This window comes from Alosa sapidissima, chromosome 9, assembly GCF_018492685.1.
Source record: "Alosa sapidissima isolate fAloSap1 chromosome 9, fAloSap1.pri, whole genome shotgun sequence".
Lineage (NCBI taxonomy): Eukaryota > Metazoa > Chordata > Actinopteri > Clupeiformes > Clupeidae > Alosa > Alosa sapidissima.
In genome coordinates this window covers 25,911,423-25,925,561 of record NC_055965.1, presented here as the reverse complement: position 1 = coordinate 25,925,561, position 14,139 = coordinate 25,911,423, and the positions used below count along the sequence as shown (strand labels likewise).

General features: G+C 41.8%; 2 protein-coding genes and 1 long non-coding RNA gene across 6 annotated transcripts in view; all 3 read right to left on the bottom strand.

Moving 5' to 3' along the window:
• Positions 1-625: 625 nt before the first annotated feature.
• Positions 626-1,414, bottom strand: LOC121719751. The gene is made up of 2 exons (XR_006034366.1): positions 1,273-1,414; positions 626-1,222 (listed from the first exon to the last, which is right to left on the bottom strand). It is a non-coding gene; the product is annotated as an uncharacterized LOC121719751 (long non-coding RNA).
• A 135-nt stretch (positions 1,415-1,549) lies between these two features.
• The window catches only part of LOC121719457 (mucin-2-like), an 89,108-nt gene continuing 76,518 nt past the window's right edge, over positions 1,550-14,139 (bottom strand). For 2 of the 3 annotated variants that reach the window (XM_042105109.1, XM_042105107.1), the window contains exons 6-9: positions 4,102-4,191; positions 3,257-3,361; positions 3,073-3,107; positions 1,550-2,982 (exon numbers count right to left, since the gene is read on the bottom strand). In XM_042105109.1, the coding sequence (XP_041961043.1) occupies positions 2,434-2,982; positions 3,073-3,107; positions 3,257-3,361; positions 4,102-4,191 (779 nt within the window). In that variant the 3' untranslated portion in view covers positions 1,550-2,433. The remainder of the gene's footprint in view (positions 2,983-3,072; positions 3,108-3,256; positions 3,362-4,101; positions 4,192-14,139) is intronic. The other variant, XM_042105106.1, reaches the window with a different exon arrangement.
• Positions 5,137-11,055, bottom strand: LOC121719629 (CMRF35-like molecule 5). Of its 2 annotated transcripts, XM_042105424.1 has the most exons (4): positions 10,390-11,055; positions 9,549-9,872; positions 8,327-8,457; positions 5,137-5,216 (listed from the first exon to the last, which is right to left on the bottom strand). In XM_042105424.1, the coding sequence occupies exons 1-3, from the start codon at positions 10,427-10,429 to the stop codon at positions 8,336-8,338; spliced, it is 486 nt and encodes a 161-aa protein (XP_041961358.1). In that variant the 5' UTR covers positions 10,430-11,055; the 3' UTR covers positions 5,137-5,216; positions 8,327-8,335. The 2 variants fall into 2 exon arrangements, with proteins under 2 accessions (XP_041961358.1, XP_041961359.1); XM_042105425.1 differs by lacking the exons at positions 5,137-5,216; positions 8,327-8,457 and adding an exon at positions 9,050-9,356 and having other exon boundaries at positions 10,390-11,053.

The following is a 14,139-nucleotide window of genomic DNA, read 5'->3' as shown; positions in this document are numbered from 1 at the left end:
CAATAAAAAACAAAAACAATGCTTGAACGTTCTATTTGGGCCCCAATCTACTTCCTCTGCATTAAGATAACATATGGAATGTTAAAAAGGAAGTCTTGTGGGGCCAACTATGATGCTGATAATGGAACTCTCTTGAAACAGTCTATAGTAATATAGAGACACCTGCGTCTGGTAGGTCCAGTCACTGATCAATCATGGCTGGCTACAATTCCATGATGAAGACAAAAGAACACTCTAAACAACTCAGAGAAAATATTATTGAAAAGTATAAGTGAGGGGACGGGTACACAAATGTTCAAATCCTTCTTTAAGGAATGTAAGGAGTATGGAGTCTGTTGCAATATACCATCTCACCGCTAGATGGGAGAATTTCCCCGAGGAATTTACCCATGAAATTACACTATATGTAGCTTTAAAGAGCTTTTTGTGTATTATTGTAAAAAATGACCAAATTAAATTGACCAAGATTCCATTTATAAAAGCAATTAAGGGGGGAATAGCTAAACAGTGGTGAATATGTTTTATAGCCACTGTACCACAGATAGCCACACATACACATACTGATGTCCATAGTGGTGGTGAGTGTAATAATAAAATAAAATAAAATTCACAGTAAAGCCACGTGTACCGTACTCCATGCTTTTATCTTTTATGTGGATGTGTATTGTGAGAGACGGCATACAAGCAGCTCAATGAGCTGAGCTCATAGTTAATAAATCGTATCCTGATAAACATTAACAAAAGCAGCACATACAATTACACTCAAAATCATAACTTGTGGACATTGTTGACAGAACTGTGTTAAGTAAATCCAACAAGGTCTTTTTGAGAGTATCCTGTCTTCGTTAATTACATTTGTCATGTCCTTGCAAGTTGCTATGTGAGAAATACATTTAAAGCTGGACTCAAATCTGGAAAGACATTCTCGCATGTCTCTTAATGGCTGGGCCCCAATTTTACTGCAACTCTGAAATGCTGCAATAATTTGGTACATAGCTTTCTGGGTATATTAGAAACTGCATTCAAACAAATATTAATCTTTTTCATTGAAAATAAAACACCAGTCTGCCCTATAACTGAGTTAATTGTGCTTTTAACAATCGGACAGTTCTGCAACAGTTTCATGAAGCTAGATCTGACATGACATGTATGAACTTAACAGTGCTTAATGGCAAGGCAAAGCAGCATGAGATCAGTCTTTTGGACAAGTCCGTGATTGTCACTCTCATGACAGTGAAGTTCAGTACAGTCTGGAAAAGCAACAGAATCCACAAGTTCTGATGTTTCTAGGACAGTTCAGTGAAACCCAATCAGTCTTTTATAGAAGCCCTATGCAGGTCTGGTTCCTTTGCTGTTTCTGGGTTTTCGCCTGATTTGGGCTCGCATTTTTTCACGACATAGCTCCCCCTGCAGCTTCGGTAGCAAGTGACTGCTACGCTAAACCCCCACTAGCTAGCGAGCTAGCCATCAAGAAACCAAGCTAAAGACATACAGGGCTCACAATACAAACGAAGTTCACCCAAGGGTAGGCTACATACAATTTCAACAGCAACAAAGCCAAGTCGGAGTCCGTTTTGCAGTCTTCTTAGAAACTACAATCTGAAAACTACATTTTAGAGCCGCGATTGGATACTTCCGCTGAGTTACATCCGAATTTGTTCGGACCGTGACCAGAAAGTTGCATATTCGGTTTTTCCGCGGAGAAGCACTAGGGAGAGACGAAGCACCCACCAAACGACCCAAAAAGTGTTGTAGAACCGCCAGAACGACACTCAACCTGCATAATTAAGGTCATTTTTTCTAAAATTGTTGCATAAGGCTTCTTTACATGACCCTGGCCTCATTGTCTGTCATGACCTTAAGATTCAGACCACTTTTTTGGATTGGTCGGCGTTTATACGTCATGACAGTCATGGCAATGGAAACTATTACAGTCCTTAATGGAAGTGCATGTTACACTGTTTCGTAACAGTCATTCACACGAGTCTGTGTTGCTCCTCACATGGTACCTGAGTAGAAGTGTGGCAACAGAGACCAATCTTTGTGTGTAAAAGCGTAACTGCTAACTACCTTTAGCTAGGGTGACATGTTTACCATAGGATTCTATTCATACATAAAGCTTCTGTTCCCTTTTGGGCTCTTGTGGGGTCTAGGCAGGGAGACCAGGAGGTGTTTTGTTTTTTTTAAGTATATTTTGGGCCCTTTATGCCTTTAATGATGGACAGTGGAGAGAGACAGGAAGCGAATGGGAGAGAGAGCAGAGGTGGGATCCGGAAAGGACCAGGGGCTGGATTTGAACCCGGGTCGCCGGCGTACGGTGCATGTGCCCCAGCCAATTGCGCCACAGCTGGGGCCACCAGGAGGTGTTTTAATGTTTTTCCCCACTTGCTATTGGCTAAGATCTCCCCCTATTAAAACAGCTCTAGCTGCTCTCTACAGGGGGGAGGCGCCATTTTTGGAGAAACTGACAGAGGCAGAATCAGAGCCAATTGGCTCATCCCTGAAGACAACCGTTGCGTATTCAGAACCATCTGGATTCTCATTGGCCGAGGTGAGGTTGCAGTAGATGGCAGGGTCAGACTGCTGATTGGTTGTTGATGATACAGATGTTCTTGTAGGCAGAGATGGCATCAGATTGGTTGCTAGGGAGTAGATGACATCACCACCAGTGGCTGCAGTGGCAGGGCCAGGCTCATGCTGATTGGTTACTGAAGTCACACCCGAGTGCAGAGCCTGCGTCAGATTTGTTGCTAGGGAGTAGATGTCATCACTGGCAGTGGTGGGTTGAGGGAGCTGATTGGCTGCTTTATGGTGTTGAGGAAGATGATTGGCTGCTTTATGGTGTTGAGCAGGAACAGGAGCTGGAGGTGTTACCAGGGCGTAGATGGATGTCAGAGCTGGACTGCTCAGTTGGTCACTCTGGTTGGGTCCATCAGTGTCATGCGGAGATGTAGGCTGTATTTCTGAGTACACACACGAGTCCTAGTGGACAAAATAATTAAATTAAAATCAATAAGTCTGAAAAACATGCAGATGTAAAAGTGGTCACATTTAAAAAAGGGTTTTACTCACTGGTCTGATGTTTCCAGAAAGAGGTGTGGGTAATGCTAAATATGGAGTAAAATGTAGCCAGATCATGTTCTTTATTTAATCTTCATTGTCTTTATAAATGTTCTGCATATTCTTTGAGATAATCACATTTAAAACTTCATCTTGGTGTCTGTGTGTGTGTGTGTGTGTGTGTGTGTGTGTGTACCTCTTTTTTTCTCAGCTCTTCTCTTCATCAGCCTAAAAGTCACTACCAGCAGAGCAAATATCACCACGGCAACAACAAGACCCCCAGATAGATTAGCTAGATGGCCTGTGGGACAGCACAGGTGATCAACAACACGACTCTACCAGATCAGAGGTCAATAGGATATGCACAAACAAAAACAACTTTTAATACAATTATTTTTATGCAGGATATTTGCATTGCCTGTGTGTGTTTGTCTCTATCTGTGTGTGTCTCTATGTGTGTCTCTATGTGTGTGTGTGTGTGTGTGTGTTTGTTTTCATATGTGTGTGTTCAGCAACCAACATACAGCAACAGGGTAAACTCCCATTTGTGGGGTGGTAGGTTGAGAATGAGAGTGTTGTGGTTGTGGTCTGTATAGTGAACAGGTGAGGCTTCATTGAGTGAATGAGAGGAGATAATCTCACATTTGGTAGTTTCTAAATTGGAGGGGGTGTAGGGGAGTTCGTATATGTTTGTGTGAGTATTTGTTTAAGTGTTTGTACACATGTGTTGCTGTATGTGTTTACATGTGTTTCTGTGTTAGGAAATTAGTAAAGGTTTTAGGGTAGGTTGAGAATTACAGTATGGTCATTTTGGCTTCTGATGAGAATAGGCATTGTGGCTGTGGTTTGTATAGTTGAATAGTAAGCGTGCACTTGAAAGCAATTTCATGCCATGACCATAAGGTGTCAATATAACTTCTGCATGAAAGTGTGTGCATGTGTGTGTGTGTGTGTGTGTGTGTGTGTGTGTTGGAGAGAGAGAGAGAGAGAGAGAGAGAGAGTAAGAAATAAAAAAGATCAATGTATTATACATGTCCTCACCGCCTGATGCAGCTGATGTGGGATCAGACTCTGTCCTCTCAGAGTCTGTGATGTTTGTCAGCGGTCTGGTTGTTGCGTTATGGGTGGACACTGACACAGGAAGACACATTTGAAATGGGAGATTAAAAATAGACACAGAACTCTAAGATGAAGAGAAAGAGAAGTGAAAGGACCACAGTGCTGCAGCTCTCTATGGACCCTTTAAGGAGAGTTCCATTATCAGCATCATAGTTGGCCCCACAAGACTTCCGTTTTAACATTCCATATGTTATCTTAATGCAGAGGAAGTAGATTGGGGCCCAAATAGAACGTTCAAGCATTGTTGTTGTTTTTGTTGTTGAAAGGGTCCATTCTCACACTGTGTCTGGCTTACGGTACGTGTCCATTATTGCGGCGCGTAGACGCTTGCAGACGCCTTGCCCTCTCTCCCGTCGCCGCTTGTGGGCGTGTATAGGCTAAAGTGTATGGTGTAACATTTTAATTTTTGTAATTACACAATGCCACAATGCTTAACGGCTTCGCCACTAATATATTTTCATAAAACCAACATGATTATCAGGGGGAACAAATATTTCTGGCAGGCTATTGTTCCGGACCGGAAGACTAGAGCAAAGGAAAGAACTTGTTTACCTCGCGTTAACCGCTCTCATTTGCATAAAGTTCAGCAGAGCCCAACTTCTTGACGCACCGCCTCTGTTCAAATGGCCGCACCGCCTTCCCAAGGTGCATTGCGGAAGCGTAAACTACGCCTTGCCGCTCTCCATAGGAAATGAATGGGCTATGTGCGGCGCGGTGGGCTTTGCCGCGATAATGGACACAAGCCGTTAGTCTAGCTCAGAATTGATCTCAAAAGATTAATGGTATCTGCATACGAATATTAAATCAAACATTTTCCAATCAAATAAACCCTACATACTTGATATTACTGGTTATATCCTTGAATCAAATTAATCAGATTTTTGTGTAACATATTATTGAAAAAATAATAATGACAACTGATTAATAATGTAGCTGTAACTGTATCAGCTTACCAGGTACAGTGTTGGGGAGAGTAACCGTGGTGACCTCTGCAGTGACTTGGGGAATGGCAGCTGTCGGTTTGTTAAGCTTGCTCACTAAGAGCCAGAAAGAGAGAGATAATAATGTTATGTTAAGTTCCTTATTGTCACACACATGTATGCATGCACACAAAGAAATGCAACCTTTGACTTCATCTTATTTCATAAGAGCAGTGAGCACTATACACACACAAGGAACACTGTGACAGGAGAGCAGTGGGGCATTAAAGCAATAATCAACCTTTTATTTACACATGTTAAACATCAGGCCCAGATGTTTTGGAAAAAAATATATTCAAATCCAGTTGTATTCAACAATGTGTAATAAGCAATGTCTCTATGTTGAAATGATAAATTGATTAAACATTGCACTGCAAAACATCATCAGGAAGGAAGATGCCGGAAAAACTGACAAGAAAACATGGAAGTAGGGTATTTCAAGACCAGTATATGACAGCACAGCAGTGCATGATTTGTACTTGTTTGCTCATAAGTGGGTATAGTATCATCAAACAACACTCTGATACCCATGCAAAAAAATGATAATGACCATGACAATGATGGCCCCCATGAGGTCTCATCCCAACAAATCCGGCCCACTATCTATATGAGTTTGACACTCCTGACCTAGGGTCTACTTCTGGATGATGACAAGTTAAAACTGTTATGTATTGGGGTAGTTCTCATGTGCTGGCCACCGTAGTTATAAGAACTGCAGTATTCTAAGTTGTTGATGTATACCAGCCACCGTAGTTATATTAGGAAGAGTCCTGTTGTATGCTCGAGCTTAGAGAACTCGGCCGAGTGTGTTATGCTTGACTGTAATGATGCAGTTTTCTCTAATAAAAGTTGCTGAACATTAAGCCTGGTGTCACCTCTTCACTCTACTACAACAGACATAACACAAACATTCATTTGTGAGCAAAAATATGTTAATTTGAGTAGTTTTTTAATTAGACAGCTGTTTGAATTTGCAATGAAATGGCTTATAGGTTGTAGCAGCGGGCATTGGCTACGTCAAAATAAATCGGTATTTATAAACGGAGTGTCTATTCGTACCCCTGGTACGAATAGCCTTGGCCACACAACTGGGCTATTCACACCCTGTTACATAACAACAAAAACATGTTGCTTGCGTGCCCAAAAAACATGGCCGACATTCGTTTTTTCGTCAGCAGAAAGTGAAGAATTCTGAACGGTTTCAGCACTAATATCTGTTCAAATTAAAGTTGAGATGGAAAAGTTGTGTTTTATATTCATAATCTTTGTTCAGTGAACACATACAACCGTCAGTTTGTTAGCTAAGGGACCGTTCGTTATTTATAAACGGGGCCACCGGAGGAAAATAGGGGAGGGTCATGTCTTTTCATTCTTTGTTGAGGGGAGGGTCACCTAACTTTTTTTGTCTAGGAGGGGGGGGTTACCCATCTTTTGTATTAATGAAAACAGCAAAAAATCAGAGTGGCTTGTTTGATTGTTGATTTCTGTTGCCATATAACGTTCTCTTTCGTCCCATAGCTCTGTCAACATTGAACAATGAAAATAAGGGAGATTTCCCGGGTTTCTCACGCAAAATACGGAAAATGTCAACATTCGTCCCCATTAACGTTGGAAGGGTTGGAGCAACAAAGTAGCCTACTTTGTTCACGCCTAACAGCCTATATCCATTTGGTCAACTTTATCCAGCCCTAAAAAAGCTAAATTTAACTTTGGTGTACTTGTAGTTTACCGTGTAGCCTAACTTTAAATAGTGTGCATGCTTATAAAGCATACTTGTGCTTCATTCATCCACACATCCAGCTCCTAACGTTTTGACAAGCATTTCTACCAATTGACCTTGTTCCTGCCCATCTCTAGCTTTGCTGTCTCCATCCTTTCTGTTTTTGTTGTTTGCAAAAAAATATATAGTAGGCCCTATTTATTGGTAACCAGCAACAAGTGCAATTTGTCATTCTCTCTCCTGCCAACAAAAATGTGTTACGTTCCAAGCAGCAGTGCGTAATTCTGCTTCATAAAGTTGAACAAATACATTGGTCATATAAATAGCCAGTTTATGGTCTACAGTGTAGAGTTGGTAAGTTATGGTAGGCCAACTTGGAGTGAATATACAGGGGGATTTCTTTGGCTCTTAGCCTGGCAGGTGCGCACGTAGACATAGCCTACGGTCGAACACTGCAAGCGCCAATGAATCGTGCTCTCACGACAACCACGTTGTTAACTTAAATAGGCCTACTGTAGGTTAACATCACTCTGAGTTCGCATTCAAGCAGGCAAAACGATGATTTGAATACATCTGTTTCTCTGGAAGGGCAAGGGGTAACAACAGGACAACATAGAGACAGGCCAGAATGCAGGACTAATGTTGAGAGTATTACAGTAATATGGGATATTCTACGGGAAAATATTAAAACGGCAAGACAGCGGGAAAAGTTAAAATGATTGGCCTAAACCCGGAAAAAGTTGGCATGTTAGGTATTTTTCGGTCCCTGTGATTATTTGTGAAATTGTGCAAACGGCCTTTTCAAGTCATTTGAGAAAGAAGGAGTGTAGCAAGCTCCCAAATTGACGCTCGTCTGAGAAATTGAGTTTTGGATAATGATCAGCTTCGGCAGCTTTACAATGACTGAGGAAGCCTAGAGACGAGTCCATAGCAACAAGTTCATGTGTTGAATTTGTTATTACCCAGTGTGCTTTGTTGAATGGTCTCAATGTTTTATTGTTTTATTTCATGTGAATACTTACTAGAGGAGTAACTTATTTCAAGTAGGCTAATGCAGTTGCAGGAAGTGTGCATTTAGTTTCCATGCTTATTGTGTTTCCACAACAATGTTAGTGAGTAAATCTACTGAAATGGCCACCATCTTGGTGAAGTGTGATGTGTAAGATCAGAAAGCAGAGGGTGAGTTTAGAATGATTATTGACGTTGATGTGTTTTCATAGCGCTTTATAGCGAGGGTGGAAGATATTGACAATTGGCCGGGGAGGATCATGTCTTTTTTGAAAAGACTGCTGGAGGGTTGTTGAAAATTTTCTTGCAGGCAGGGGAGGGTCATGCAACTTCATTGAAGCACTCAAAATCCCTCCGGTGACCCCGTTTATAAATAACAAACGGTCCCTAACAGAAATTTCGTGAATATGACGTCCAGGCCTATAAACTATAAGTTTACCTGCAAACTTCAACTTCTTGTCAAAGCAGATAGTGCAGTGATCACAGGCAAGGGCTGGCACGTGGCAGACCGGGGTTCGATTCCCGTGTGATGTGTTTTGGCGGAGTGAGTGTGCATGTGTACCAACGTCTCTGGAGAGAAGACGCACAATTTGAACAAGAAATTGGTTCTCAAACGGAAGTTTTGATTGCAACAATTAGCTAGTTCATGCACCAGGGTGTAAATAGCATGCAGTACTATAAACACCTGGGTACGAATAGCATCCACTTCTAACTGTACATTGATGCAAACAGCATACCTTATTCAGAGTGTCTATTACACAGCTGAGCTATTCACACTCTGTTATGTAACAACAAAAAAAAACATGGTGCTTGTTTTTAAAAATATATATATATATTATTATTACATTGTGTGATCAATATGCCAGATTAAATGCACAGGGGTGCAAATAGCATACACTGATATTTGTACCAGATGGGGTACTAATAGAACACATTGCTGTGTGCACCGGGGTACGGATAGCATACATTGATATTTGTACCAGATGGGGTACTAATAGGACACATTTCTGTGTGCACCGGGGTACGAATAGAATTCACTTCTTATTGCACCAGGGTACGAATACCATACACTGCTAATTGTACCAGGGGTGCAAATAGCCTTACCCAGAGCCATATAAGGGTATATAAACCTTTATATGGCTCTGGCCTTACCCATTTATAAATCACTGACTAGGCTCCAAGAAGCCTTACAATACAGTGGTAGTGTGAAGTCCCTGTAGACTTCTCTGTACATTTTTAAAGTTTGCTATACTTTGATATGTCTGTAGGGACCCTCTCCACACTACCACTGAAGTGTGAGGCTATTTTGTGCCTTGTCAGCGGTTTAAAAATAGTCATCTATTTTGACGTGGTGCCATGCCTGCTGCCACAAGTTATATGGACTCTTGATTTACGTCCGGATCATTTGCTTCAGGTGTGGATGTTGAGGAAACAGCTGTTTATTCACTCCTCACTCCCCCATTTTCCTCCTGGTCCAGGTGATCAAACCAGACACAATTCAGTGCAAGCCCATAGCTGCCGTGTTATAAATAATACAACACCAAGAAGCAACACATATGACATTCACAAATCATCACAGAGTAGCTTGTTGGCTGCCATTACACAAGCTGAATACTTCTAAGGGTTATCTAAATGTTACATGTTAATTTAATATGGCTTACCCACTATGAGGTTCACTGTGGTGTAAAAATCTCCTCCCCATCTGTCAACTCCACACCCATATGTCCCAGCATCCTCTAGGGTCAGGTTATGGATGGTCACAATGAAGATGTGTGTGTCCTTCTTGTCCTGCAGAGATACTCTCCCTCTGTGGGTCCATTCTGCCTGGCCATCAGACCGGATCATTTCAACACTGTATTTATACAGTCCTTTCAGTAGGTACTTTGGGTAGAGCTCATAACCCTTCTGAGATGGACAGTTGATGACAGCATCTCTGTCCTCATATCCTCTCACTGTGATCTCCTTACAGCTCACACAGCTCAACACTGAGAGAGAGTGAGAAAGAGAGTGAACCACACAAAGGGCTCTAATTTGCACAACACCATGCAGTGCGTTCATACCATCCCTCACTAATGCAAATATGCAAACTAAGGCAACACCGGGTCAGCAGAGACATGAAGGTCCTCAGAATTCCTTTACAGTGACATCACACCATTTCCATGAGCCTGGTAGACCAGGTCCATATTTCATTCTACATTAGCCAGCTGCCAAGGGTGGTGCTAGTGTAGTGGCTAAGGAGCTGTGCTAGCATGCAGGAGCCTGAGAGGTGTGGGTTCAATTCCCCGTTTCCACTGTTGTGCCCTTGAGCAAAGCACTCAACCCCAAGTTGCTCCAGGGACAATGTAATCCCTTGTAATACAGTTGACTTGTCACTTGGGTATACAGTCTGCTAAATGATTATACTGTATGTAAAGGTACCACACCCACACACAGTCAATCTCAGAGACACACACCAACACTCTCTGTCTACCAACAATGTGATGAAAATATGAAATCTCTTACCAGTAAGGGAGAGGAGTGTGATCTTGATAGAGGTTTTCATTTCAAATATATCTACTTCCTTGATGTTTTAATCCATAGCAGTCACCCTCTAGATCTGACCAACAATCGTCACATACATCACAAATCAAATATGAAACATTTAAAAAAAAAAACTCATCAAAAGAAATGTCACATAGCAGATCTGTTTGCTTTCAAACCGATCTGTGGCTTTCTCTTTCAACTCTATTGAGTTGAACGCAGAACATTATTTTATCGTTTTATCAGCTCGATGTCCAGATCCCCTGGTGATGATGTCATCTGTGTCCCCCAGTCCTGTCTGAGCTGAGGAGAGTCTGTGTACCACTCCCTCCACTCTTTTTACCATCCCCTAGTTCTTATCTCTCTCACTTTCTCTGTATCTAATAATGTTTGTCTTTCTCTCTCTCTCTTCCTCTCTCTCTCTCTCTTCCTCTCTCTTGTTCTGAAGAGTGCCTATCCGCTAGCCTTTCGTCTCTCACACCTTTTCTTCAGCAGACAGTCTACCCAACACAGCACTCTGCACCTTGCTCTCTCAGTGCATCTCTCTTTCTTTCTCTCTCTCTATCTCTCTCTCTCTCTCTCTGATGTCTGACTGGTAACACACTAACTATCTGTCACATGTCTCTTGTTGCTCTGTGTCTGTGTTTTGGGTCTTCCGTTCTCTTCACAGTTTCACTGTGAGTCAGAAGGGGATGTGGGGACTGGGGAGGAGTGTGAACTGGCCGCTGTTCTCTCCAGCCCCATGTTCATCTTCATGGCTAATAACCACCAACATGACCTTCAGTCTAATAACTACCACTGACGTGAGTTAAGAATTATCAAATGATCTGAGCCAATCAGAGAGAGCTAGGAGCAGGGCAATTGGGCTTGGAGTTTTATTTTCCACTCAGAACAAAGAAACTGATGATGGAAATAGACATACAAATCTAACATTATGTTTTATTGTGTGTGTGTGTGTGTGTGTGTGAGACTGTTTGTGTGTGTGTGTGGGGGGGGGGGGTGTTTGTGTGTGTCTCTGAATGCATTGTGAAGACTACGGCTCCAGGAAGCTTCAGTTAAACTATAAAACCACAAGGTGTTCTGACCACACTGCTAGCTCTGCTCTGTCCTTTAGCTGCAGGGGCCTTCCGTTAAACCACAGGCTATTTTGGGGGATAAGATTTGTTCAGTACACACACACACACACACACACACTACACACACACACACTGTCATGACCTGGCTCAAAGGCCATGGCAAAAATGAAGGAAGCAGCGTTTGAAGCAAAAGTAATAAGTAATTTATTATAACGGTAACGCAAATAAACAGACTAAAACGTAGTGTGGAAGTCAGTAGAGTCAGTAGTGTAACGTGAGTGTGTGGCTGAGTGGACAATGGATGGGGGCGTGGTGAATGCAAGAAAGCAATAGGGGAAAAAGAAAAGAAGCTCCAACGGGTAACAGGGTGGAAGCCGTTTTTAAAGGCGTGGAGACACCGGGCCCAGGTGTTAGCAATCTCACAGATGGTCTGCAGCCACGCCTACCAGAAACACACAAAGCACAGGGCAAGGCAGACGCAGACAAGGCCAGCAGACCATCACAACACACATAGTGGAATCCCCAATGACGAAGCAGTACACACACACTACACACACACACACACACTACACACACACACACACACACACACACACATAGTGGAATCCCCAATGAGGAAGCAGGTCAGACGTTGGTTCGCCCAATCAGAGATCAGAGGCCCTGCTGTACGACACACTGCGTGATGTTGATGTAGTGACATCATTTATCTACAACCTTTACAATGGCATTGTTCCAATGGTTACTAATAATAATAATAATAATAATAAGCTTTATTTGTATAGCACCTTTCATACACAGAATGCAGCTCAAAGTGCTTTACATTTGAAGCATGTAACACAATGATAGTCAGTCAGTCATTATCAATCACTTTTCTTTGCTGTTTATGATCTACTCAGCAACATATCAAAAATATAGAAAATGACGTCATAAGACTGGCAGCCTTAACCCTCTTACCACCCACAAGCACGCCATATGGCAACTGTGGCAAGGAAAAACTCCCATATTCCAGGAAGAAACCTTGAGCAGAACCTGACTTAATAGGGGGAGCCCATCTGCTTCTGGCTGGCTGCGCCCTCCAATAGTAGCAGATGTTGAATAATCTGAAAATGTAGTCTACAGGATAAGATGAGTTAACTAAAAGCTTTCCTGTACAGGTATGTTTTCAGATCTTTTTTAAAAATATTTACTGAACTCGCCTGCTTGATGTACAGAGGCAGGGTGTTCCATAGTTTGGGGGCATAATGGATAAACGCAGCTTCTCCACTTTGTTTGTGGAGCACTTTGGGTATGATTAAAAGATTAGAATTGGATGATCTAAGTTTCCTTTGTGGTTGATAAGATATTAAAAGCTCAGAGATATATGAAGGTGCTATGCCATTCAGAGCTTTGTAAGTAATTAACATAACCTTAAAATCAATTCTATAGGAAATAGGGAGCCAGTGCAGTTCAGCCAACACAGGGGTGATGTGTTCTCTCTTCTTAGTCTTAGTTAAAAGTCTAGCCGCAGAGTTCTGTATGAGTGCCAATTTCTTTAGATGTTTTTTGGGAAGACCAGTGAAAAGTGCATTGCAGTAGTCTAACCTGCTAGTGATAAAGGCATGAATTCGTTTTTCTGCATCTTGTTGAGTTAAAAAGGGCCGCACTTTGGCAATGTTTCTCAAGTGGAAATAGGCTGTCTGAGTAACTTTACTGATATGGGGCTTAAAACTTAACTCTGCATCTAAGATGACACCGAGGCTTGTTAATTTGGGTTTAACCTGGTGTGCCAAGTTCCCCAGATTACTAAGAATAATATCTCGCTTTAGTTTTGGTCCAACCAGAAGTACCTCTGTTTTGTCATCATTTAGTTTCAAAAAGTTTTTGCTCATCCACTGATTAATGGAGGTTAGGCATGCAGTGAGGGAGCAAAGGTCATCTGGGTTAGTTGGCTCCACAGAAATATACAATTGGGTATCATCTGCGTAGCTGTGGAAGTTTACATTATGCTGACTTATGACGTTTCCCAATGGAAGCATATATAGAGAAAATAGCAGGGGACCAAGGCAGCTCCCCTGGGCCACACCAAAAGGCAAGTCATGTTTTTCAGATACATAATCTCCAAGACTGATATAAAAATCTCTGCCAGTAATGTAGGTTTGAAACCAGTTTAGAGCATTATCAGAGAGACCCACCCACTTCGCAAGGCGGTGAATTAGGATGCTATGATCAATGGTGTCAAATGCCGCACTCAAATCCAGAAGAATAAGGATTGAGACTTTGTTTGAGTCAGTAGCTAGTCTGAGATCATTGACTATTTTTACTAGAGCCGTTTCTGTGCTGTGATTTGATTTAAAACCTGATTGGAATTTTTCAAGGATACTGTTTTCGTTGAGGAAGGTATTTAACTGATTACAAACAACTTTTTCAAGTACTTTGCTCAAAAACGATAGATTTGATATAGGCCTGTAGTTGCTCAGATTGGTATGGTCAAGATTTGACTTTTTAAGTAAAGGTTTCACAACAGCGGTTTTAAATGCAGTTGGAAATATACCTGTTTCTAATGAGGTATTTATTACCTTGAGAAAAAAGGGAGCTAAGCTATCATATACTTTTTTGAGGAATGTAGTAGGGATTGGATCTAAAACACATGTTGAGGAGCCGGTTTCCCAACCAAAAT